Source organism: Pyrus communis, chromosome 10 (genome assembly GCF_041283825.1).
Source record: "Pyrus communis isolate YQ-2024b chromosome 10, ASM4128382v1, whole genome shotgun sequence".
Lineage (NCBI taxonomy): Eukaryota > Viridiplantae > Streptophyta > Magnoliopsida > Rosales > Rosaceae > Pyrus > Pyrus communis.
In genome coordinates this window covers 13,995,905-14,023,847 of record NC_142574.1, presented here as the reverse complement: position 1 = coordinate 14,023,847, position 27,943 = coordinate 13,995,905, and the positions used below count along the sequence as shown (strand labels likewise).

General features: G+C 37.0%; 1 protein-coding gene and 1 long non-coding RNA gene across 2 annotated transcripts; both read left to right on the top strand.

Annotated features, from left to right (window-relative positions):
• The first annotated feature begins 6,585 nt into the window (after positions 1 to 6,585).
• On the top strand, positions 6,586 to 9,889 carry LOC137729427 (DNA-directed RNA polymerases II, IV and V subunit 3). Its single transcript, XM_068468373.2, has 3 exons — positions 6,586 to 7,117; positions 7,255 to 7,492; positions 9,269 to 9,889. The coding sequence occupies exons 1-3, from the start codon at positions 6,672 to 6,674 to the stop codon at positions 9,539 to 9,541; spliced, it is 957 nt and encodes a 318-aa protein (XP_068324474.2). The 5' UTR covers positions 6,586 to 6,671; the 3' UTR covers positions 9,542 to 9,889.
• Positions 9,890 to 13,647: 3,758 nt separating this feature from the next.
• On the top strand, positions 13,648 to 23,789 carry LOC137730292 (uncharacterized). Its single transcript, XR_015951969.1, has 3 exons — positions 13,648 to 14,222; positions 16,977 to 17,147; positions 23,473 to 23,789. It is a non-coding gene; the product is annotated as an uncharacterized LOC137730292 (long non-coding RNA).
• Positions 23,790 to 27,943: the final 4,154 nt, after the last annotated feature.

The following is a 27,943-nucleotide window of genomic DNA, read 5'->3' as shown; positions in this document are numbered from 1 at the left end:
AACCTCATCAGGGACTCAAGAATGGTTGATTTCCCTATCCTCGTTATCTCATCCACTTGGTCTGCAGATGCTCCATATGCAAGCATCTGCAAGGCAGCAGTAATTTTTTGCTCATGCAGTAGACCCATAGCACCAAAAACATCTTTCTTTTGCACAAAGTAAGAATCATGGTTGCAAACAGTAATCATGATTTTGTTGAACAAATGTCGTTCCAATCTAAAACGACGTTTAAAGTACGTATCAGGGAATGCACTATTAGGAACAAAATAATCATCTAAGAGTTCCATACTGATGCGATAATTTATAAGCACACAAATTAAACCCTCTTTTTATCAATTGTAGTGAAGAATGTAAGTAGGGATCGTTCTGGACCGGGGATTAGGAGGGATTGTTAATCACTTGGAAACTGACTCAAATACGTAAAAACAAGTTTAAAACACTATACTAGACTCAAAGAATGCAAAACTAAACTTTAAAACACCAAAACAAACCAAAAGACTCAAAACAGCACCAAAACACTCAAAACTGCCTTAAAAACACAATCTGGGCAGTTTTGAACACTAGACACAACTTTGGACGAAAATTGGTTTTAACTTGACCTAAGACACTTAAGAACACAAACTAAAGTGATTTCTAACTACTATGACTCAACAAAGTAAAGGGGATTGGTTTTGGACGAATTTAAAAACAAAACAAACTTTTTAAGTTAGAACAGATTGTAAAAACGAATTTGATGGAATTGAATGGATGGGAAGCTAGCTAAGGGGTTCATCTCCACACATGTTGTACTTGCATATAAAACGATTTCCAATTGCTTTTCAATAACCCATGAATTCTCAACGCCCCAAGTTAATTAGGTTCACTTAAATTAACCTTCAAGAACTTGGCGTACCTCGGGACTTGCTTGATTGCATCCAAAAGGGGGATATTAACTTGAACTTTCCGAAACGTCTCCAAAATGTCTTTTTCCGCTTCTTCTTTCTTTGTTTGCTTAAACCTACTAGGAAAAGGAACATTCACAGGAAAATCATTAGTAGGAACCGAACTTGACACGTTCTTACCTTTATTGGATGAATTGGACGACTTGGGATCACTTGGAACTTGCGGCACATTTGGTTCCACCTTGGCCGTGAGTGGCCTTTGCTCCTCCTCTTCAATTCTCAACTCGTCCTCCTCGTTGGAACGTGATTTGGATGGTTTGAGGTCAGATCCGACTTGCTTTCCACTTCGCAAATGCATAGCTTTTGCAGATTCGAATCCACCTTTCGGATTGACCACCGTTGAGCTAGGCAACCTTCCTTGCTCACGAAATTGCCCCATGAACTCGGCAATCTGTCCCACTTGCTTCTCCAAGTTGTCCACCCTCTTGTCTTGGATTTGCCTCTCTTTGTTTTGAGTTTGGACTTCCTGCGTCAAAGTAGTAAGTAATTGAAAAATCTTATCATTATCACTTGAATTACCTACATTGCTTTGGGCAGGTTGTGCTTGGGCTTGTGGTGGTGCCAACGGCTTTTGATAGAAACTCGGGGGTTGTTGCCTAAATCCACTTTGTTGTTGACCTTGTTGGGGGTCTCGCCATTTGAAATTCGGATGATCACGCCAACCGGGATTGTAAGTATTAGAGAACGGATCACCACGTGATTGGTATTGGTTGCCATATCCCACGGCATTGAGTGTCTCCCACCCTCCATTCTCGATTAATTGTGGGCACTTGTCTGTAGGGTGTTCTTGCATGGAGCATACGCCACAAGAAGCTACGGTTTTGACTTTTGGACCTTCCACCACCTGAGAAAGCAACGTAGTAAGGTTAGCCATTTGATTTTGAAGTTCGGTTATGGCACTTACCTCATTGACTTGGTGTTGCCGTGGGGTACTCCTCTGTCCAACGCCTTCGTATTGTTGAGCGTTCAATGCTCGATTAGCAATCAAGGACTTTGCAGCCGTGGGGGTCTTGTCCACCAAGGCTCCTCCCGCTGAGGCATCTAGCATTTGACGTTCAATAGGTAGAAGTCCCTCGTAAAAGTATTGTAGAAGTAGTTCCTCCTTCATTTGATGTTGTGGACATGAAGCAACAAGATATTTAAAACGTTCATAATAAGTAGGAAAGGATTCACCTTCATCTTGTTGAATTCCACTTATCCTTTTTCGTAGGAGGATGACTCGAGAAGTTGGGAAAAACTTCTCCAAGTAAGCTCGTTTCATGCTCTCCCATGATGTGACCGTTCCGGGAGCCAACTTGTACAACCAATCTTTCGCTTTCTCTTGGAGAGAAAAGGGAAAGGCCTTCATCTTCAAGATGCTCTCATCCACGTTCAGCGGAGTCATGCTTGAGCAAACGACTTCAAACTCCTTCAAGTGCTTGTTCGGATCTTCCATGGATAGCCCATGGTACTTCGGAATGTGATGTAACAGGCTTGACTTCAATTCGAACTCAGCAGTCTTGTCTTGAGCCGCCCTTGGGTATTGGATGCACAAGGGTGCGGCATTGGCCAATCCCGACGCGGAAAGCTCCTTGATTGTTCGGTTGTCCGCTGCCATGTCTTCCACTTCTTCTTCAAATTCAGAAACGGACTCGGAACTTGCACTTGATTCACTAGGTTCTGGGTTCTTCCTCTTACGTCTCAACTCACGCTCAAAATCGTCGTCAAAGTCTAAAATATGTTCGTGAACCGGATTAGAACTCCGAGTCATAAACAAGTACCTAAAACAAGAAACAAAATAACATAAGAATCTGATCTAATAAGAAAAACGAAAATAAAAATCCAAGGGATTAGCAAAGTTGCTAATCCCCGGCAACGGCGCCAAAATTTGATGCGATAATTTATAAGCACACAAATTAAACCCTCTTTTTATCAATTGTAGTGAAGAATGTAAGTAGGGATCGTTCTGGACCGGGGATTAGGAGGGATTGTTAATCACTTGGAAACTGACTCAAATACGTAAAAACAAGTTTAAAACACTATACTAGACTCAAAGAATGCAAAACTAAACTTTAAAACACCAAAACAAACCAAAAGACTCAAAACAGCACCAAAACACTCAAAACTGCCTTAAAAACACAATCTGGGCAGTTTTGAACACTAGACACAACTTTGGACGAAAATTGGTTTTAACTTGACCTAAGACACTTAAGAACACAAACTAAAGTGATTTCTAACTACTATGACTCAACAAAGTAAAGGGGGATTGGTTTTGGACGAATTTAAAAACAAAACAAACTTTTTAAGTTAGAACAGATTGTAAAAACGAATTTGATGGAATTGAATGGATGGGAAGCTAGCTAAGGGGTTCATCTCCACACATGTTATACTTGCATATAAAACGATTTCCAATTGCTTTTCAATAACCCATGAATTCTCAACGCCCCAAGTTAATTAGGTTCGCTTAAATTAACCTTCAGATTTTCCTAACGTTATTGAATTGGATGATTGCATACGACAACCCAAAACATTCCCCACAAGTCCCCTACATGATTGCATAATAGAGATACAAGCAAGAATCATTAAGTTCTATGAAAACCATAAGCATTGACGAAGCACTTGTTACTATGATTGCATGAAACTTATGCCAAGAATTTACTTAACGCGATTGAGATCATCAACCTTTACTACTTGTGAATATAATTCCATAACGATTAGGTGAAATTTCCTTATATCCTAGCATCCAATTTATGCATGATAATTAAGCGTGCACTCTCAACCAACACACACAAATCAATGTAATTCACATAGATAAGTAAATTGAATTCACAACTTATGAAACGCAATTAGAAGTAATCAAATCATATCGCAAGCATAAACATGTATTTCGAATCCCCCCCTAACCAAGGGGGGGTTTAGTTCCTCATACGCACAAAACAAAGAGAATTGAAATTAAACATTGAATCAAAGGAAAAGAAACACCTAGAAATTCCAGCGACGCGAACTCGAATTGCATGAACTCCCGAGCTTCCTTCTCCTCCTCCTTGGTGCGGCAAGGGTCTAGGGACAGGTTTAGGGCCTTAGGTGTATGGATGTATGGTTATGGAGGGATGTAGTAGTGTTTAGGGGAAGGGGATGGTGCGGCAAAGCTTAAAACTAAGGAGAAAGGTGTTTGGTGGCTGCGGTAAGGGTGTGGAGAGGGTTGGACGAATTTCTGGAATTAATGAATGTGTATGAGAGGTGGTCATCTGATCTAGGGGTTAATATGAGTATATATAGGCACTTAAAACCCTAGGGTAATCAGATATGGACTTGAATAACCCAAATCCACAAGGAAATAGGCTTAGAAATCAGAAATAGAAAGGGATAATGCTTCCTAGGTGCGGCACGTAAGGAGATAAGGTGATAAGGCTTCTAGAATGCCTTGCAAGGCAAGGGAAATCAGCTTTCTAGAAGGATTTGGGGCGCCACTTTTGTAGGAGATAAGATAAGGTTCCTAGAATCATGTTTTAAGGGCCAAATTTGTAGGGAAAAGGAGATAAGGGTGCGGCACCTTTGTAGGGATAATGTTAGGGCTTCTAGAAAGCCTAAAAACTAAGGGGATTTGGATAAAACCCACGGCAAAGATAGGATAGGGCATCTAAGGCTTCTAGAAACCCTCCAAGATAAGGTAAAGTGCATGGCATCCCTATAGGATTAGGATAAGGTGTCCTAAAGTGTTTAGGACTCCTCTTTGTGGCTGAAAACCTTGTGCATTAGGATTAGGAAAGCTAATCCTTCTTCATCTTGGAATTCTTCTCCTTCTTGGACTTGGAAAGCTTCTTTGTTGCTTCACTTGAGACCATATGGATTTTGACTTTCCTTCATCAAGTAGGAAACCTTATTTGAGTAGGAATCTTCATTCTTCTAGGAATCCTAATTCAACTAGGAAACCCATTTTAACTAGGAATCCTAATTCAACTAGGAAACCCATTTTAACTAGGAATCCTAATTCAACTAGGAAACCCATCTTCCATTTAGGGACTTTCCTATTTCAACTAAGAAACCTTGCTCAAGTAGGAATCATCATCTTCAAGTCTTCAATTTCGTCCATCCTCTTGGCTCCAAGCATATGATGTCCATTCCAAGCTCTAATTTGCTCCAAAAGGCTCCAAAATGCATCCTTTTGCATACTTTGCCCTTAAAACCTGAAAACACATAGAACTAGCTTAAAAGACTACTTTACTAAGGAAAAACACTATAAATGCACAAAAACAAGCTAAACTAAGGTGCGTAAATATGCTCCTATCACATACCTCGTCGTTGCTTGCTTCTATCAAGGTTTCCGGAACGGCTGGGCCTGCAAATCTGAGCCATAGCTTGGACGACTCGATGGGAATGTAAGGCTCTGCCCATTCTTACTTCGTCATCTCTCATTCTACGCTCCTCATCCTCTTCCCTCTCATTTTTTGCCCCCTGGTGATTGAACATTGCTTCTGATTGGTTAAACAATTCTTCCTCTTCCTAATCGAGTTCCCACATCATCCTTGAGGAAGAAGAAGACATTATAAGAAAGAAACAGAAACTATGAATAATGATACAGATTTTTGTGAAGAAGGAAGCAGAAACTATGAATAATGATAGAGATCTTGAGAAAATTGGTGTGAGATTTGTGAGGATGGATGGTGGATTATATGGAGGATTCAGAAAGGATTAGGTTATACATAATGCCACGTGGCATGCCGTCATTCGTTACAAATCTGATGGAAATCTATCCTCAAAGATTGTGAACAGATTATGACACGTGGCATGCCGTCATTCGTTAAAAATCTGATGGAAATCTATCCTCAAAGATTGTGAACAGATTATGACACGTGGCGCGACGTGATTGGTTAATAATCTTATTAGAAATCCATCACCAATAATTGTATTTTCGGATAATGACACGTGGCATAACGAGTACGATTAAAAAATTTATCGGAAATCCATCCCCAATAATTGACTTTTTAGATTTTATGACAAGTGGCGCAACGACAACGATTAAAAATCTTATCCGAAATTACAAATAAAATTATTTTGTATTATTTAATAATACTTCGGATAATAACACGTAGCGCAACGAGAACGATTAAAAATCTTATCCGATATTACAATTAAAATTATTTTGTATTATTTTATAAATAAAAAAAATACTAATATTTTATTGCCTATTGCTAGGGCTATTGAAGTGTAGCGGTGGAGATGCAAATGTTATTGCCAGGGCTATTACTATTTATTAAGGGCAGTTACTGTTCATTAGGTGGATTGAATAGTGCATAGCCTGTGGGGAGGGCTCTAATGCTGGAGTTGCTCTAAGAGCAGCAAATGAGTAAGGTTTTAGTTGTTATGGGTATTTTAGTACTGTTTTATCAACTTTTGGTTTCAATTATCATAAATTTAACATTATGATTATAATTCTACATGGTATCTATCTAAATTCTGGTTATTTTTCCAAATTTCCCTAACATGAGAGGCTTTTTTTTTTAATTAAAGTTTTAGATTTAAAATTCATTCAAAATTAAAATGTGATGAATTACTTTAAATTTTTATGGTTTAATTGTAATTTTTGAAATCCTTGAAGGACAATTTTTGATATTTTGATATTTTGATATTTTGAATGTTTCACTCTTTTAACTATTGATATTGTTTAAAGGCCCAAAGGCGTAAATCTCTGCTCATTCTGTCTTCTCACCCAAACCCTCTCGCTCCCCCCGGACAATCACACTAGTGACAATGGAAGGTAAATCGTACCAGAGACTCCCGCGCGTCAAAATCCGCGAAATGCGTGACGACTGCTTGAAGTTCGAGCTCCGCGACACTGACGCCAGCGTCGCCAACGCGCTCCGGCGCGTGATGATCGCCGAGGTCCCCACTGTCGCCATCGATCTCGTCGAGATCGAGATCAACTCCTCCGTCCTCAACGATGAGTTCATCGCCCACCGACTCGGCCTCATCCCCCTCACCTCCGACCGGGCCATGAGCATGCGCTTCTCACGTGACTGCGACGCCTGCGACGGCGACGGACAGTGCGAGTTCTGCTCCGTCGAGTTTCACCTCCGCGCCAAGTGCCACTCCGACCAAACCCTAGATGTCACCAGCAAGGACCTCCTCAGCTCCGACCACACCGTGGTCCCCGTTGATTTCTCTGATTCCTCCGGCTTCGAATCCTCCGAACAGAAGTATGCACTTTCCCCCTCTCTCACGAGTTTAGGGTTTCGCAAAATCATTACTTGTACTCGTTTGAAGTAAATTGAAATTTTTTGTGTTGAATTTTGAGTCTGCCTGCAATTGGATTGCTTTGCTTTTGTGGTTTTAGGGGAATTATCATTGTGAAGTTGCGAAAGGGGCAAGAGCTGAGGCTGAGGGCCATTGCCAGAAAGGGGATTGGCAAAGATCATGCTAAGTGGTCGCCCGCGGCCACTGTCACTTTCATGTATGAACCTGACATTCGAATCAATGAGGAGCTGATGGATACTTTGACTCTTGAGGAGAAGAAGGCTTGGGTTGAGAGTAGTCCCACCAAGGTCTTTGACATTGATCCTAAAACCGACAAGGTTGGTTGGTTGGTTTCCTAACTTCCGTGCTTCTTTTTTATGGTTATGATAGTTCCATTGCATGTTTGTGATTGTGTCAGTGGTAATTTTGCTTAAAGACATCGTTTAAAGGTTATTGCTTTAGAGCATTTGGGATGCTTGTTATCTGATTCGTTTTATTGGTAGGTTTGATTTTATAAGCATCATTTAGCCGCTTCTTTGTTCGTCCCCGCTATACTATTTATAAGTACACATTTAATGAAGTATACTTAAGTAATCAAAGAACTTTGGTGCTTCTTAAAGGAGATGGAAGATGTAAGCAGAGTTTCATTTTTGTAAGTGTACTATCTGGAGGAATGTTTGTTACCTGTTTATGATAATATGGGAGGCGTTTGTCCATGTCAGAGTTTATATTCCTTTGCAATTCTTTGATTTCCCTTCAAGTGTCCTCGGTGTAAGCTTATGTCTCTCAATGTAAAAGTCATTGGTCACCTATAATATGTATGGCTGTTTTACCTTGTCAAACTAAACTTGTATGTCCTGCTGAGTTTTAAGAAAATCATGTGCATTGAAATGATGGTGAACCTCTATTAGGTGTAATCAAAGGGTGTTTAAGATGTTATGTTTTTGTTTTCCCCTGAAGAAACATAGATAAAGGGGCATGATGGAACATAAATCAACTATATTTAGGGGGCTTTAACATATTTAAGTAATAAGCTTGTGGGTGAAGAGTTTCCATAAGATTGAATTGCTGTATTCGTGATAACAATTCTGTAATAGAGCTACTATGTTGTTTTCCTCAGTGGTATGTGGGCCCTGCAGTTCTTTTCTTTCTCGGGAGTAATCTAGTTAACCTTTACACAATTTGGATTTGATATTTAACTAAGTACTTACCGGCTATCAAACTTTTATTTACATTTCATTATCTTTTATTGCATACCATCTTGTTGCTGTTTAACTCTTGAAAAAGGGAGATTGCTCAAAGAATGAGCCAATCTCCAGTCCTTTATTAAGTAGATTGGAGATATTCCGCGTCAGTTGCTACATCATGGCATGAGTAGTAGGTTGTCAGTTGCTATACTTGCAGGACGTCTAGAATATTTTATTTGCAGGAATATGTGATTTCTAGGAGGGAACATACAGACACAGATCATGAGGTAGCAAAGATGTAGAAGACACTGGTGGTTATGGGGTTTAAGCATGGTCCTAGTTTTGAAGCTCTAGTTCATGTTGCTAGGTTTTGTGCGTTTATACAAGATGTAGTTGGAATTAGAGAGCGGAAATGATGCCCAAAATAACAGGGCTAGGGACTGCAATGAGATAAAGTTTCTTTATGTGGAATATATCATCTTGAATGGAGCCATATTGAAATCATTTCCTTAAACAAAATTTTAGCATGAAACCAATATCACATGAAGGGGCACTCGATCTCTACAATAATTTGTTGCTATGGCAAAGAATGATTCAGTTTAATTTTCCATGCATTCTATAGTAGAGGTTGAATTAACTGGCCGATGCTCCCGCCCAATTATTTGGTGTGCATTTGAGACATTTATGTATATCTAGAAAGCTGAGTACAAATATAATGGAAGGATGATGTAGTAGGTTCAGACCCCAGCTGCATTGGTTAGTTCATTTGAGTTGTATTATGATTTATGACCATAAAAGGAACAAAACAATATAGTAGTCAATAAAAGTTCGCATAGTATTATCAGTGCTTAAATTACATAATATAATTATCAGCTAAGTTGTGACCTTTGTAAAATTCTTCTCTTTTTGAACTTTTCATTTTGAAAGGTCATGGTGGTTGATCCTGAAGCATACACCTATGATGATGAAGTGATCAAGAAAGCAGAAGCTATGGGGAAGTCTGGGCTTGTGGATATCACTGCAAGTGAAGATAGCTTTATATTCACAGTGGAATCTACCGGTGCTATTAAAGCTGCTCAGTTGCTCCTCAATGCTATAGAAGTCCTGAAACAGAAGCTGGACGCAGTGCGCCTTTCTGAGGATACTGTAGAAGCTGATGACCAGTTTGGTGAATTAGGTGCACATATGCGAGGAGGATGATCCAAATGGGTAAAGAGCTCTGAAATTGATCCTCCGTAGATTTCAACAAGATAAGTGGCTTCAGTTTACTTTGTGGGACATGTTTATATGCTGGGCTTACTGCCAATACAACCCCCCTCTGATGTGGATGCTAATTTATTATCTGCTATGCTTTCCTCACATTTTGAAGCACAACGTGAAGCGGACTCCAGTAGAGCTTGCAATATATGTTATAGCTTCTGTTGCTGTTGTCAAGGTTGAACCAAGTATTGCTTTTGCAAAATCCTCTTTGAGAACTTCAAGCTTGACTTGGTTGTGTTAAATTGGATGCATGCGTTTAAGGAAAGTCTACATACCCATTTGGAAAAATTTTGTTAAAAGGTATTAGAAGCACATAGAAAGTTTTAATAAAATGTAAATATTTTTTGAAAAAGCACTTCTTAAAAGAAGGGCATAGTAGGTGCTTATACCAAAAAGCACTTTAAGTGTTTTTTTTCTTACCTCAACAACAATTTTTTTCTTCTTTTTATTTTTTTTATTTTTTTTCGCTAACAATATTGTCAAAAGCTGTTTTTTTTTCAGTTAATAAAAAAAAAAAAAAAAAAAAAACAAATAAACATACCAACCTTCTGAACGGGCTCTACATAAGTGCTTAAGCAATCTTAGGCCCCTGTACTCACTGTCAACAGGTTTTAAGTTGGATCTTTACATTCTCAGAGTTGAGTGTATTACAAGCTACGTAATACTAATGTTTAGCACGTATAAATGAAGTATCATGTTAGTCAGAAAATAACGAGGTCAAAGTGGGCTTAGATATGAGCTAATGACGCTACTAGGTTAATTGGTTTTGAGTTGAACGCTTATATTCTAGTAGTGGTTTTACCCTAATTATTTAGAAAGGAGAAAGAATGCTTCATATTTGCCTGCCAGTGAGCAGTTGATCACATTCTCATTTGTTCTGTTTTATATTTAGGACTTTCTCGATTCATGACTGCCTCAATTTCAAGTGAAAACGTATCAGAATCAGTTGAAACTTTTATAATCCTATTTAGTTTTCTTTTTCTATTTTTCCTTTCAAAGGTGAAGGATTGAAGGAAAGAGTTGACGGCACACCAGCTTAGAGTGTTGTACTATAAAATCTATGACAGTAGACACAAGTTTTTGTTGTGGAAAAAAAAAAAAAAAAAAACACTTGAAGTGCTTTTGGTATAAGCACTTTGAAGTTGATTTCAAAAAGGGAGTTTTAACGAAAAGCTCACGGTACTGTTCATTTTAACGAAAAATCACATTTTTTCACTAAAAAGTCAATCATGGTACTATTCACTTTACCCTTTATTTTGTCCTTATCATTAAAACTCAAAGTTTTCAAACCCTTGTCATTAGTTTTCTTTTTTAAAAATAGAAGCACTTGAAGTGCTTTGTGGGTTTGTATAGTAGGTGGTTAGTTATACATGATTTTTTTTTTTTTTTTAACATTTCATACATCAAGTTTAAGAAGAACAAAACAAAAACAAAAAACAAAAAAAAAAATTTAATGTCTTATAAATAAGTTGGGAGTAAAATGAATGAAAGTTTTCAAGAAAATAATTGTCAAGTTATTCCATGGGGAACCAAGAAAAATGTCTCATACCAATAACTAGCGGCCTTGAATTGGATAAGGCATTAGTCACCAAACACACCTTTTACCACAAAGACAATTTTCAAACTCCAAAACCCTTTGAAACTGTTGAACTCTTAGCCTGTCAAATCTCTTTCTGATAAACCAGGCATGCTTGCAGGATGGCAGCCAAGTTTCACAGATATGGGACATGCCGTCTAAATCTAGTAAATCTCACATCTTATGCACAACAAGAAGTTGGGACCATTTGGAATTTACCTCATTTAACCCTAATCAAAAGAGGGGTTCCTAATGCAGCGGGGTAAAGTATATACTGACATGGGTATCATACATTCGTGGAGCATTGTATTTACCATTATTTTACTCAAATGAAAACGAGATTTTTTTTATTATACATCAGGAGTCTTGATCGTTAGATTTTTGGTGGCACATTGTTGAGGCCCAAGAATATCACGTGCAAGCTCAATCAAGTCTCGAAACCCAATTGTCATACAAGCTTCAAGTCAAGCCCAAATACATGGAAAATGTGCGGAATCAAGGAGTTATGTTCATAATCATGCGATGCTACGTTAATCAAGCCACACATTTGTGTAAATCACGCCACACTCGTGCAAACTCATGCTAAGATAAGCCTAAGTCACATGCCCATGGCTTGTCAAGTGAATTGTGATGTGAATGGTTATAGAAGTTCATGGGCATACGTGGAGTCAAAATTGTGGAAGACTTTGGGTTGCTTGGGAGCCCAAAAATCTAAGCCCATAACCCTTGTATTCCACATGGGTAAGTTTGAGAGAGAACCAACCTAGTTTCTTCCTTTCCTTAGCAAGCTAACCCACTTAGTTTGGGGGGAACCAAGCCCTGACCCTTAGAGTCACGTGAAAGCCAACCTAGACATGCATTTAATGAAGAGAGAATCAGACTTTCCCTTCCTAACTCACGTAGAAAACCAATGTGTGAAAGTCATGAGACGTGCTACCAAAGGTATTGCCTGCAGAAAGTTAACCCAAGAAACACACGCCTTTGGAAGAAGACATGATGTAGGTTCTACAATCTAGCCTCCTTACACCAAAATAAGGGGTAGTAGGAGAACTAGGAAGAAAGGGAAGGGAGAGCCAAGCCCTAACTAGAAATTTCTTGGGAAGGAACCATTAATCTGCAAGCATAGGCCAAGAACCTTAGAGAAATGGCCCAATCCTCCAGCTTCACACAGAGAACCCAAAAAATCCAAAAACATCACTCTGCAACCTTAGCATTCTCCGTAATCTCGCTCTGAGTATTCCAACCATTGTGAGCCTTGCTGCCACCCTAGGAAACCCATATCATACAGAGAACACCATGCAACCATGCCAACTCTCTTTCTTAACATGCTAAACTGATGAACTTCTAGTTTCCACACCATGCCTCACTTGAGAAATCTATTATTTGCTGAATTATGCTATCTTCAAGTTATTGATCTAACCGTGATATTTCCTAAGACGTGCTAATTCTTTAGAGATATTTCAGGATTTTGTACGAAAATAGATCAAGGGAGACAAGAGGACATTCTCAAAGCTCAAGTCTAATTCGACTTAAAAGTTTCCTAACACATATTTACGCTGACCTGATGAATACCATACACATCGGAGCATTGTAAAATTTAAATTGAAAAATGAGACTACTGATTACAAAGAAATTTCTAGTGGGTCGTGAAACTTTGTTTGGCGTTTCATGGTTGAAAAGAAAACAACTTTATCCATTTTAGGGTTTTGGGTAAACTTATGTTTACATATAAATGTACTGCTAAATGCACATATTGGATTAAATAACCATTTTCAATGTGTCCATGGTTGGTAAATTACATTGCTAGTATACTAAACGCCTCAAACTTTCTAGTTAATTCCCTTTGTGTCCTTTTTAGTGTTCCTTCGTCAATGTATTTCCGTTTTTACCCTTTTTGGTTTCTGTGGACACTATTTATTGTACAGTGTACTCCCACTTTTGTCCCTGCTTCTTTCTTTCATTCCACTTCTGCCTGGAGGGAGGCTTCAGAAATTGTGCTCTTCCGATTTTTTCCTCACACGTTTTTCTTTTATTTCACCTTTGCCCCTATTGCTTTGCTGTCAAATTACTATCTACTATAACGATCTGCCCTTTCCATCCTCTATGATTTTTTGGTTTTTTCCACACACATTTTTCAATCATTTTTTCCCTACAACCCATTTCTTTATAATTTTTAATCTTTTTTTTCCCACAAACATGTGTCCGGGTTTCCTGACAACTTTAATCATTTCTTTTGTGCCTATTTGTCTTTCTATCCACCTGTCCATCATCTATCTGCTTCCAGTTGCTTCCTTCTGAAACCTCACGTGTTCTGCTATGCTTCCATTTGTCCGGATTTCTATTTGCTTCCAGTTGCTTCCAATTGCTTCATCTCTCCTGAAATGAAAGAAAAAAAAAACCTGCGTTCATCAACTATAGAATCCCGAAAACCAAAATTCATCCAGATGGTTCCAAAATATCTATATATTTTGATTAAAAAAAAAGAACTTAGATATTAGTCCGAAAATATCTATATTTCAATCTATATGACTACTGCTTCTATGTTCTATGGTCTAAAATGTACTTGGCTTGCTAGGTTAGTGGGGATCAAATAAGATAGTTGCTTTTTTCTTTTAATGGCTCTATTAGTTGTGCAGATATAAACAGTAGTGTGTTTGAAATAACTTTTGCAGTATGGTTATATATCGTGGCACGTATGGAGATGTTGTTTCCTTTTCACAACTGTGCAAGGAAACAGTAGTAGCTTCAAAAAATTTCATCAATTTGTTTGTACTAAATCCGTTATTCTGATTTCATTTTGAATTCACTGGGAAAAATACATGAATCCATAAGATGGTAGGAAAAAGTTGTGATTCAGCACCATAAGATGTGATTAATAGCAACTTTTTTATGAAACCCCAATTGAGCTTTACACACACACTGAATTTATACATGAAGAATGAAGTTTTATATTGTGAATCCATGATTTGTTTTTCTCAGTTTGTTGTTCCTCCTGACAGGAAGAGCTTGCTGAAAAATGGCTCCCTCTTTGTTTTCAGAATTGAGGTATGCATGTACTCATGTTCTTCTTTACCTTTTCTTCGTTTCTATTTTTTTTGGTAGAACAATGATTTCACTTAAAGAATTTATAGCCATGGCAGCAGGTCACTTGCAATATAAGATGAAAAATACTGATTGAGAGATGGTTTTACATTTTTATGGTCAAATTTTTGTTAGAAATTGTTGTGTGAGATTACTGTCAGCTCAACATTTGTTTTCATATGATTTCTAGGCTTTTAGATTAAAAATGTTAGCCGCAATTCCTCAAATTTTCGGGGGTTAGAAATTGCTGTGTGAGATTACTGTCAGCTCAACATTTGTTTTCATATGATTTCTAGGCTTTTAGATTAAAAATGTTAGCCGCAATTCCTCAAATTTTCGGGGGTTAGAAATTGCTGTGTGAGATTACTGCAGCTCAACATTTGTTTTCTTATGATTTCTAGGCTTTTAGATTAAAAATGTTAGCCGCAATACCTCAAATTTTCGGGGGTTTTCCATATAGATGAAACATCCAGTGTGATAAAGATCCAAGTAGATTCAACTTAAGGGTATTTAAGTTTTTATATTAACATATACTATCCAAATCAAAAAACAACACGAAAAAGGCATTGTGACATTACCTCAGTTGTCATCATTAATCAATATCAAATTGTAGTATTATTTTCTTCATATAAAAAAAAAAGATAGATTTACCTTAGCCATGTCTATTAGCACTGAGTGAAGTATGAGTGAAGTACAAGTGCTAATCGAGAACAATGAGAACTATGTCGTTTTTTCAGTTAAGTTTTCCATGCATGTTGGTGATGTGGCATTCACATGGCAAGAATGAGAGGACATTTTTGTCCTTTCCCCTTCTCCTTCTCTCCCCTGGTTCATTTCTCTCTCTCTGTTCCTCATGTTTTCATCCTACTCATCTTTTTTCTAGATTACAATTTTAATCTTCTTCATTCCTTTCCCAAAACAAAAGCTAAACAATTTCAACTTCTTGTTCAAACGCGAATCCCTCTACCTTTGGATCTGGAGACCTGGTATTTTCCGATTTGTTTTCTTTTTCATATATAGTTTTATTAGAAGCTCAGTCTAATATGGAACTTTCCGGAGGTTCTTTCAAAAATAAAAAATAAAAATCCATGCTTATGAACAAGTTTTAATTCCATAGTCGAATCTGGATTGTGATCTCAATTGGAATAGAGATTTGATAAATTTGGTGGGAATGGTCGATATGGATGAGCGTGAAGAAGAAGCCGGTGAGGGAAGACAGAGAGAAAGTGAAATGATCAGAGGAGAGAAGGAGAAGGGGAAAAGACAACAAATCTATTTTTTGGCCATGTGGTTGCCACGTTAGCGGCATGGATGAAAAACTTAATGGAGAGTAAAGTGAGATACATTCGTGCGTTTCAGAGGACAAGTTGAATCAAAATAAATTTCAGGAGCACACTAATAAGAATGATGTTAGGAATATTAAATTTTTAGGTAAAGTATAAAAAATTGCCTTAATTATTGGTGTCACGATATATTCGTACCCTATCTTTTAAAATTGATAATGTCATAACTCATTCTTAGAATTTGTACCAATATTATATCTTTCGTTAGTTTGGTCGTGTATTTTTCAGTTAAATGCTAACATGGTTTGATCAGAGACTTATTTTTTATTAAAAATTAATAAAATATTATTAAAAACTAAAAAAAATCATTTTATATTTTTTAAATATTAAAATAAAAAAAAAAGTAAATAAAATAAAATAAAATAAAAAACCTCCAGTTCGTTCGTCCCTCCCCCGTTTCTCTTCCCCATCTTCCCGCAACCCAGAAAGAAGGAGGAGGAAGAAGAAAGAGATATTTTAATATTTAAAAATATTAAATGATTTTTTTTAGTTTTTAATAATTTTTTAATAAAAAATGGGTTCTGGATCAAGCTACATCAGCATTTAACTGAGAAATACACGCCTAGCTAACGGAATGTATAACATTGACACAATTTCGTAAGATGAGGTATGACATTGTCAATTTTAAAAGATGAGGTATGAAAGTGTCGTGACACCAATAGTTGAGGTAGTTTTTTGTACTTTACCCAAAATTTTTAAACCAAACTGTTAATCTAAATGATGTGTTACTAATAGGAAATAAGCACATTAATCAACATTTAAGTAATAATCTAATCATCAACATCCATATCATTTGGTATACAAATTTGATTTAGAAATTTGGTTACCCCAACATTACCATACTAATAATTAAGCCTATATATGTAAATGTGAAGTAATGTGAATGACACATGTGGGCCATCCATTTGGGGTCCATATGAAATAAGATTTACATAATTTCATAAAGGTCCACTTAGAAGATTTTGGTGTTAATGTAATGTTTCTTCAACTTCAACTATTTGTTGAATCAAAGAACATGAAACTCATTAAATAGTAACAAAGCAAATGGCCATGTACACCTTCGAAGCTCCTTCAGTTCAATTAATGTCTTTCTGAGCTAGCTAGCTCTGCTCATAAATTAAATCCATTTTCAATGAATTTACTAGGGAGAACCAAACAACATGATCGTGTTCAGTATTGCATGGAAGCAAAGATGTACATTTGGATCATGTCTTCACATTTTAATGAATATTATTGTACAAGAATCAACATGATTTGGTTTTACTTCCACCACTCTCCTACTTGTTTTTGTCTCTTGATTCACTGTTGAATTGGTTGTGTGTTTCGGCAATATTTGATGAGATTTTGGTGGTGTGGCCACTTTGAATAATGCAAGGGAAGCCAAGGACATCGGATGCCGATATTTGCAGCGTCAATATTAACTGTTTAACAGAAGAGATGTGAAGGAGGGAAGGACATTGGCACAGCAATTTGGGTCACGCATTGGATATGCAAATATGTATGTATGTATGTATGTATGTATGTGTGGTTGAGATCATTTCCTAATGTAATGGTGAGAATCCAGATGCATAACTAACCGTTATGCAGTGCAATGTGTGTGAGAAATGAGAAAAAAAAAAGAAAAAAAAAAAGAACATTCTCTGCGATTTTGGAGAGAAAGAGAGAAGCACTCATATTCATATTCATCTCCATTTTATGTGATTTCCTTTCTTCTCTTGAATTAGCATGCTCTAAATCAAACTTTAACATGGCCTCAGAGCCAGATTCGATCAATTGAGATCTGTGCGTGAACTGTGAAGTTGACATTATCAACATTGAAGCAATCGAGTCGTTCTGAAACTCTATAGAAACCAAATTCGATTTGTTTTCCTATCATTTAAGCTAAGAGATGGCTAGATTTGGAAATTAGGAGGTGAGAACTCTGATCTTCTCCTATGAGAACTACGAGTTCTAGAAAATTAAGATGGTGACGATCTTCAAATCTCATGGGCTATGGAAATTAGTTGAAAAAGGGGTCACGACCTCAGATTCAAAGAAGAAGAAGGTTGAAAGGAGCTCAGAAGATGAAGACAATGAGAAAATAGTGGCTACATATATGCAAGATGCAAAAACTTTGGGTATTATACAGAGTGCAGTCTCTGATCAAATATTTCCTCGAATTGCCAACGCCGATTCAACGAAGATGGCATGTGATCTGCTATATGGAGAATACCATGGTGGTGATCAAGTACGGTCGGTTAAACTCCAAAATTTTCGACGTGAATTTAAGTATACTAGAATGCGTGATGATGAATCATTATCTGGGTGTCGTACACGTTTTAATGAATTGATTAACCAAATGAAGACGTTTGGTGAAGTGTTATCGAATGAAAGACTTGTGCAAAAGGTTTTAATCAGTCTTAGCAAACCCTATGATCCCATTTGTCTTGTGATTGAGAACACAAAATGTATAAAGACTATTGAATTACATGAGGTTCTGGCAATTCTAAAAAGCCAGGAACAACGTTTTGATATGCACACTGTTGATGCTAGTGAGAAAGCATTTGCCTCTTTCTCTGTGAGTTCAAAAGGGCAACAAAATAGAGGTAACTCTCAATCTAGTGGATTCAAGTCTCAGAAGAACTGGAATGCAAAAGGCAAGAAGTAGGACTCAAAGCCTAAGTTTCAGCAAAAGTCATTTTTGGGTCCTGCACAAAATGCAAATTCTTCATCCTCCATGAATCAAGAAGTGACAAAACCTCAGTGCAACGTATGCTTAAAGTTTCACTTTGGTGAGTGCAGATATAAGGGAAAATCCAAATGTCACAATTGTGATAAATTTGGACATTAAGCTAGGGAGTGCATTGTGGGTAAGGCTATTCAAAAGGCTAACTGTGCAAATCAAATGGAGGTATCTGGTAATCTATTCTATGCTAACTGTGCAACTGATGTGATATATAATAGCACACAAATTAAACCGTCTTTTTTATACTTGTAGTATGTGAAAGTAGGGATCGTTCTAGGCTAGGGATTAGGAGGGATGCTAATCTACACAAATTAGACTCAATTACACTAAACTAGACTCAAAAACAGAAAACTAGACTCTAATGACTCAAAACAGCACAAAACAAGTAAATTGACTCAAAACAGAAACTAAGAGTGATTTTGGACGAATTTTAACTTAACTTTGACTCAAAACACTAAAGGAAACATATTAAAACAGGTTCTAACTAAGTAAACATGAAATATTAAGGGGGGGGGGATTGATTTTGACGAATTTAGAACTTAAATAAATAGATTACAGAAACAAAGTAAATTGATACGAATTTGGGTGAATTGATGGGTGATAGGCTAGCTAGAGGGTTCTTCTCCACACATGACACATATGCATACAAATCGATTTCCAATTATTATTCCAATAAACCATGAATGACAATGCCCAAAGTTAACCGTGAACTGCACAAATTAACCATCAGATTTTCCTAAATTCATTGAATTGGACTCAGCGATGTAACCAAATTATTCTTATCGAGTTCCCTATATGAACTGTATGATAGAGATACATATCAAAGATCATTAAGTTCTATGAAAATCATAAGCATTGACAAGACATTTGTAACTATGAACTGCATGATACTCCTGCCAAGAATTTACTTAACACTATTGTGGCTAGCAACCTCCACTACTTATAAATATAAGTTCATAACGATTAGGTGAAACTCCCTTATATTTTAGCATCAAATTCATGCATGCAAACTAAGTAGGCCCCCTTAATCAACATACAAGAATAAGTTATCAATCAAGCAGTTAAGCAAATCACATTCATGTTTTACGAAGCAATAATTGAATGAAATCAATTCATATCACATATATGTTCATGGCTTTGAATTCTCTTCTGGCCAAAACGAGTTTAGTTCCTCATATTCGCACTTAAACAAGAACAATTAAATTTAAACATTGAAAACAAAAGATTGAATACACTTAGAAAAGCTCTAACAATCCAAACTTGAATGGCAGACATGGCTCCAAGGGTCATCTCTCCTTTCTCCTTACAAATTTGTCGCACAAGGGAGTTTGATGTGTGCAATGTTGGGTTATTGTGTGTGATGGATGGCTAGTGTGAATTATGGTGAAGGATGGATGGATGGATGAATCATTCCTCTTTTGTGCGGTAGAAAGTCTCAAAATAAAGGGAAAAAGCAAGGTATTAATTAATTAATTTTGGGAAAGATTTTCTCTCCAAATCCTCAAGGAAAAAGGGTAAATAAATCTCAGAATCCAAGAGGAAAAGGGAAAGAAGGGTGTGACGGCATCCTAGAGAGAAAGGGAAAGGGATTTGCACGGCAAGGGAAAGGGTTTCTAGAAGGAAAAGGTGCGGCAACCCCATAGGAATAGGATTAGGTCTTCTAGAATGATATATTTAAGTGTCCTAAATTAATTAGGAACCCCCCTAACAGCTGGAACTTAGGTAGTGAAGGATTAGGATTGGCTAAGACAAAATAAGGTAGTTTGGCTTATGTTTCCTTCTTTCTTGCTGAACTTCCATATCTTCTTTGTCTTGAATTAATTCTTCCATCTCATTAGCATATTCTTAGCCTTCTTGAACTTCAATTTCGTCCATCCACCTTGCTCCATGCATGTGCTATCCATTCCAAGCCCAAAACTGCTCTAAAATGCTCCAAATTGCCTTTTCTTGCCACTTTAGCCAATTGAATCTACAAACACACGAAAATAGCTTAAATCACTATAATAAATAGAAACTAACTCACTAAATACAAGGAAATAGGCTAACAAAGCCGCATAAATATGCTCCTATCAACAACTACTGAAGCAAAGGTGAATGGAAATTGGTATATTGATAGTGGATGTAGCAACCACATGACAAGAAATGTCAATCTTCTTGTTGATGTAAAAACAAAGTGGCAGGAAAAGTGCAAATGCCAACTGGTGACCTAGTTAATGTGGCAGGAATGGGATCTCTTGTGATTGATACAACCAAAGGAAGGAAATATATTAGAGAAGTGATGTATTTACCAAGGTTGAAAGAGAACTTGCTAAGTGTTGGCCAGATGCATGAGCATGAATATTACTTGCTATTTGGGGAAAAAGTGTGCAGTGTTTTTGATGGACCATCACTTGATAGTCTGGTTATAAAAGTAAGAATGAAAGAGAATAGATGTTACCCTTTGTCCTTGATGCACAATGATCAGATTGTGTTAAAGACAAGTATCACTCCTTGTACCTGGACTTGGCATAAGAGGCTAGGTCATCTCAATCCTAAGAGTCTCAAGCAGCTTAGGGAAAATGATATGGTGCATGGTCTTCCACATCTAGAAAATGTTAATGGTTTGAGTGAAGGATGTCAGTTAGGAAAACAACATCGAGATTGGTTCCCAAAAGAGCAAGCTTGGAGAGCAAGTAGTCCACTGGAGCTAATACACACTGACTTGTGTGGTCCCATGAAAAATGAATCAATTGCTGGGAACAAATAGTTTATGCTTCTTATTAATGATCACACAAGGATATCATGGGTTTATTTCCTAAGACACAAATCTGAGGCCCTAAATTGCTTTAGAAAGTTCAAAGCAATGGTGGAATTACAGTGTGGTTTCAAAGTGAAATGTTTAAGGAGTGACAGAGGGGGTGAGTTTGTGTCAACTAAGTTCGACATCTTAGAGACTGAAGGAATTCAAAGGAAGCTATCTATGGCATATACTCCACATCAAAACGGAGTAGTGGAGAGGAAAAATAGAAGAGTTGTAGAGATGGCTAAGGCAATGCTTCATGATAAAAGCATGCCATATTTCTTGTGGGCAGAAACTACACATATAGTTGTTTACATTCTAAACAGTTCACCTACAAAAGCTCTTGGCAATCTAACTCCATTTGAGGCCTATAATGGTAGAAAACCAGGTATTGATCATCTAAAAGTATTTGGATCGCTTTGTTATGTGCATGTACAAACTGAGATAAGACAAAAGCTTAATGCAAAGGGTGTCAAAAATGTGTTTGTGAATATGCAACATGTGAGAAAAGGTACAAGGTATTTGATCCATATACTAAGAAGTTGATTTTGTCAAGAGATGGGGAGTTTTTTATGAAACTATGTCCTGGAATTGGAAGGAAAACTTAGAGAATTCTGTTGCTGTGACTTATATTCAAAATCAACCTGAGAATATGATTGGTGTGAGTTCACATAAACTGAGTGAGGTTGAAGAGCATTCCTCTAGTTCTTGTATCCTTCCAAGCACTGAGGAACAAGAAAAGGTCACTCATGAATCTTAAAAGATTGCTCAGCCCTATGATCATACCCTAGTGAAGTGGAGAAATATAAGTGATATACTAGCTCAGTGCAATCTCTTCATTGTGGAGCCTGAGAAATATGAAGAAGCTGCACAAGATAAGTCCTGGATAAAAACAATGGAGGAAGAATTGTCAATGATTGAGAAGAATAGGACTTGGGAGCTTGTAGATAGACCAATTGATAAACAAGTCATTGGAGTTAAATGGGCGTTCAAAACCAAGTTGAATTTGGATGGTTCAGTGCAAAAGAACAAGGCAAGATTGGTTGCCAATGGGTATGTGTAGAGACTAGGAATCGATTATAATGAGACATTTGCTCCAGTTGCTAGACTAGATACAATTAGAATCTTAATTGCTCTTACTGAACAAAGAATGGAAGTTGTATCAACTAGATGTTAAATCTGCATTTTTGAATGGAAAATTGTAGGAAGAGGTGTATGTTTACCAACCTGAGGGATTTATAATTAATGGCAAGAAAGATAAGGTCTATAGATTGCATAAGGCCTTTTATGGATTAAAACAGACACCTAGAGCCTGGTATGGGGAGATTGACAACTATTTTGCTCAGAGTGGTCTTGAGAAAAGCTTAAGTGAAGCAACTCTCTATACTAAGACAAGAAGAGAGAAAGAAATACTAATTGTGTCTATCTATGTGGATGACATAGAATATACAGGATGCAATGAAGAAATGTTGGATGAATTCAAAGAAGACATAAAGGTGAAATGTGAAATGACAAATTTAGGACTTCTCCATCATTTCCTGGGAATGGGAGTGATTCAAACTGATTCGAGTCTTTTCATTCATCAAAGGAAGTATGCTTCTTCTTTGTTGAATAAATTTGGCTTAAGTGAGTGCAAATCTGTCTCTATCCCTCTTATTGCCACTAAAAAAATTAAGCAACGATGATGGAAGTGGTGCAACAAATGAAGAGCAATATAGAAGGATTGTGGGAAGTTTGTTATATCTCACTGCTATAAGGCCAGATGTGATGTATGTAGCTAGCTTACTGGCTAGATATATGCATTGTCCCACAAATAAGCACCATGGGACAACCAAGAGAGTTCTCAAATATATCAAAGGGACATTGGATTATGGACTGAAGTATGAAAAAGGAAGGAATGCAATGCTAATTAGATAATGTGATAGTGACTGAGGAGGTTCATTGATGACAACAAAAGCACATCAAGCTATGCATTCTCCTTTGGAAGCGGAGTCTTTTCATGGGAATCTGTTAAGCAAAATTGTGTTGCACTCTCAACTGCAGAGGCAAAGTATATCAGTGAATCAGAAGCCACAGCTCAGGTTATATGGCTCAGATTTGTTCTGGAGGATTTTGGGGAGCAACAAATTGAAGCAACTCCTTTGCAGTGTGACAACATATTTTCAATTTCAATAATTAAGAATCCAGTGTTTCATCAATGGACATAACACATTGACAGAAGGTATCACTTTATCAAAGATGCCTTGCAGCAAGGAATTATCGATTTACTCTATTGTCCTACCAAAGAGCAACTAGTAGACATTTTTACCAAAGCTTTACCAAGGGAAAGGTTCAAAGAGATAAGCTTGGAGTCAAATCAGCTCAAAGCTTAAAGAGGAGTGTTAGTGTATAAGCATTGAGCTAATATGAGTTTAGTATAATAAGCCTTGTATTTAGTTGTGTATCCACTTTGGTTATTTTCACCAATTGTAGGGCTCATATTGTAATTTTGTCTAAGTGACATGTGGAAGGATCCTTGAACTTAGCTAGATGTGTGGATGAGATCATTTCTTAATGTAATGGTGAGAATCCAGATGCATAACTAACCGTTATGCAGTGCAATGTGTGTGAGGAATGAGACTAAAAAAAAAAAAAAGAACATTCTCTACGATTTTGCAGAGAGAGATAGAGAAACTCATATTCATCTCCATTTTTTATGATTTCCTTTCCTCTCTTGAATCAACATACTCTAAATCAAACTTTAACACATTTGGTCACGTTGAATCGATTAGCTTCCTCATCTCCTTTGGCATTTTGGGCAAGAAAAACAAACATAGTATATGTGTGGATGTAGGTTATTGATTCTTGATCTTATCTTGTGAATGAATGTGTGAAACATATTATATAACATAAATGTTTGTAACAATAAGATAAAAATGGCATAATGAATTTTTTTTAGTGCTAATAACAATGACATTTTTAATTTTTTTTAATTTTTTATTTTATCACAAACAATGAAACCATATTATTTTATGGGTAAATTACATTTTCATACCTCAGGTTTGAGGTCTATTTCAATTCCTTACAACATCTTCAAAACATTTCACCTTCATACCTTAAGTACTATTTTATTTCAAAATACTACATCCGTTACATTTTCCATCCATGGATCCATTAAGTGCTGACGTGGCTGCCACATATATGTCATGTGGTTGCCAAATGTGTGCCACGTGGCAAAAAAAATAATTAATTTTTTTTAAACCTGAATTTTCTCAAAAAAAAAAAAGGGTAAATTACATTTTCATACCTCAGGTTTGGGGCCTATTTGAATTCCTTACAACATCTTATTTCAAAATAATACATTTGTTACATTTTCTATCCATGGATCCGTTAAGTGCTGATGTGGCTGCCAAATGTGTGCCACGTGGCAAAAAAAAAAAATTTAATTTTTTTTTTAAAACCTGAATTTAAAATTAAAAAAAACCATCCCCGACCCACCCCCTTATCCCATCCATCATCACCCACCCCAAAATCCCACCCAAGCCACCCTTCTCTCCCATCCCCCATCACCCACCCTCAAAAATCCCACCCGAGATTAGGTGGATCTACCACAAAATCAATCCAAAAATCATCTCAAACTCAAAATCCCCATCTCAAACTCCCCAAGATGAATCTACCACAAAACCATCCGAGATTAGGTGTGATTCGGGGTCTCTGTGCAAGGAAGGCGGGTTGCAGGGTCCCTGGGAGGCGGGAGTTGCGGGCGCGCGGGGTGCGGGGGGGTGTCGGGGGACGAACTGGGTTGCATTTTTTTTCCTCTTCTTCTTCTTCTTACAGGTGGGGAAATAGGGTGGGTTATTTTTATTTTTTTTCCCTCCTTCTTCTTCTTCAGGTTTTGGGTTCTTCGGGGATGTGGGTCGTTGGGGGGAAGGGATTTTTTGTTGAGAAAATTCAGGTTTTAAATTTTTTTTTGCCACGTGGCACACATTTGGCAACCGCATGGCATATATGTGGCAGCCACGTCAGCACTTAACGGATCCATGAATGAAAAATGTAACAGATGTATTATTTTGAAATAAAATAGTACTTGACGTATGAAAGTGAAATGTTTGGAAGATGTTGTAAGGAATTGAAATAGGCCCCAAACCTGAGGTATAAAAATGTAATTTATCCTTTTTTTTTTTTTGTGAAAATTTAGGTTTTAAAAAAAAAAATTAAATTTTTTTTTTGCCACGTGGCACACATTTGGCAGTCATGTGACATATATATGATAGTCACGTCAGCACTTAATGGATCCATGGATGGAAAATGTAACGGATGTATTATTTTGAAATAAAATAGTACTTAAGGTATGAAAGTGAAATGTTTTGAAAATGTTGTAAGGAATTGAAATAGGCCCAAAACCTGAAATATGAAAATGTAATTTACCAGAAACAATGACATTTTTTATTTATTTTTTATTTTATCAGAAACAACGAAACCATATTATTTTATTTATATTTTATCCTTTCATTCAACAACAACAGAACAAGTCATTGTTCATGAGATATAAAGTTATAAATTCACAACCTTCTCTAAAAATGTGAAGACTAATAAATCCATGAAGAATATTAATTTTTCAATATCTGAATGTACAAATGTCAATATGACTATTACATAGACATTTTGAATAATTACTTCAAAACTAAGATAATACTTCCACATTACCCTTTTTTCAACAAGTTGGAATTATAGCGATGATCCTCTAAGGACCTTTACAAACATATAATCATAATACATATACTGTATAAAGGAATGAGGAAATTGTGAAAACCGAATACAATTATGATTATGTTGATGTCCAAGTTCAACCACTAGATCTGGATCAGGCTGTCATTACTTCCACATTACCCATTTTTATTTTGCGTGTCGATTTTCTCTCTTAATTATATATTCTGCTTTTTCCCTCCCTCTTGTAACATTCATCGATCAACTGTGCTTGCATCACACTTGGGATGTCTCTAGCAATAATAAAGATAAGAATTCTACGTACTAAGACAAATTATGTTGAATATTTTAGATTTTAACTGTAGGGATCAAGACTAATTCTTCTGGACTCATTAGTTCTTACACGAAGTCTTATTGAAATGTCAAAGTTCATACTGGATGGAGATATTATTGAGAGTTGAGGATCATGCTTTTCCTCTTTTCTTTTTCTTTCTGGGGAGAGTATTTCAGTCAGAAGGGGTCATTTAATTATGCAAGAGCTGAAGATGGTAGTGGCCATATAAATTATAAAGCAGCACTTGCACCACAACCTTTCTGGCTATATAATCTCTCCGGAGGCTAGATGTTACACTAAACTTTTGGGTCACAGCACCATGTGCTTGTGCCCTTATACCTTCAATTGTAACCGTGCTTATTACGGCTTTAGCCTCTTAAGCTGTTAACCGTATAATATAGGATGGGCTTAACAGAGACTCCTCTAACTACTTTGAATTTTAAGGTATTACATGTACATCGATCAATGAAAGGTGTAATAAAGAACAAACGATGGCAAGGATCTGAAATGATAATTCCCAGCTTTAGGTATTTTGTCCTGGGCATGCATTTTAATCATGTATATAATAATTAATTAATCAAAAGTACGTATCACTTGGAGAGCTACCATGGTTTAGACCAAGATTATTCACCCATCGGATGGGCCTTCAATTTATTTTCTTACTCCACATGGTATGCCCCATGTCTTTTTCCATTACAAGCTAGTAGTGGAAGAGGACAAGTGTGGAGTTGTACGCAATGCTTTGCAGTGACCTTCGATTTTAGCTAATCGAAGCTTACTTGAATTGGTTGGAACCCTTAGGTTAACCGTTGAGTTGTTCATGACTGTGTGCATCTTGAACTCGTATGTCGTTGCAGCACATTATACATCTTTTGATATGAGTTCGGAGGAAGAACTGAAGGATTCCCACAGAAAATTCCAGCATGCTCTAATGAGTGGTAAAACAACAACAAGGTCTTCCACGTAACTCAAAATTGAGTTCCTCAAAATTCTACAAAAAGCTGACTTTCATATCTTCCCGATCATGTACGGCAAGAAACTCAATTTTCTCCGAGCAGGTACAGTTTAATATGACAAGTTGGAGGTGTTGTTGTCATGCGTTGCTTGTGCTGACTTGCTGTTCAACTACCTTGGGTGCCAAATTTGTGACCGTTCTATCTTTCTGGAAAATTCTGGAAAAATAATAATGTTGTACCTCGACTTCTTTCCATTCCAAGCATACATGACACGTCGATGGGAAAAATGGGGAAGGTCCTAATTCCTCACCTTCTCATAGCTGCGTAGTTCTGATATAAATGCGGTTTTAACTGTCTTCGTATGTAAAACTATAAAGATTGGCTTTGTAGAAAATTTTGAAACTTTGATACAACAATCTTGAGTGTCCTAGTTTTCTTCTCCAACTGACCTTATGTCTAATTTTATCCGGAAAGTCAAATTTTCGTTGAATTATTCAAGTGCGCCAAGTGGGTATTAGGCATATTACATTGTCCAGCTTTGCGAGCACTTGCCCTAGTCGAGATGTCTATGATTTGAACCTTACAATATGGTGTAGGTCCACATGGAGTCACACATGTCTTTGCTTCCTGGATTCGATATGCTTCTCTCTATGTCCTGGGATTTTCATCTCTTTTTGTAATTCTTTGTGTTGTAGCATGATCACTACATTGCATTGTAAAACTATCATGATTCATTTTTGAGTTTGAAACTCCAACGGAACTCGAGACTTAGTTTCGGAGTTGAATTTTTATGCTTTTTCTAGGGGTAACCTTCCTGCAATGTACTTCTTGTGTTAAGATTATGCCATATTCGTCAGAAAGG

What these genes read in the sequence shown, in the direction of transcription:
- LOC137729427 (XM_068468373.2), top strand. Translation starts at nt 6,672, where the DNA reads ATGGAAGGTAAATCGTACCAGAGACTCCCGCGCGTCAAAATCCGCGAA. An exon ending in TTCGAATCCTCCGAACAGAA is followed by an intron (nt 7,118 to 7,254) that starts GTATGCACTTTC and finishes TTGTGGTTTTAG; the next exon opens with GGGAATTATCATTGTGAAGT. An exon ending in TTGATCCTAAAACCGACAAG is followed by an intron (nt 7,493 to 9,268) that starts GTTGGTTGGTTG and finishes TCATTTTGAAAG; the next exon opens with GTCATGGTGGTTGATCCTGA.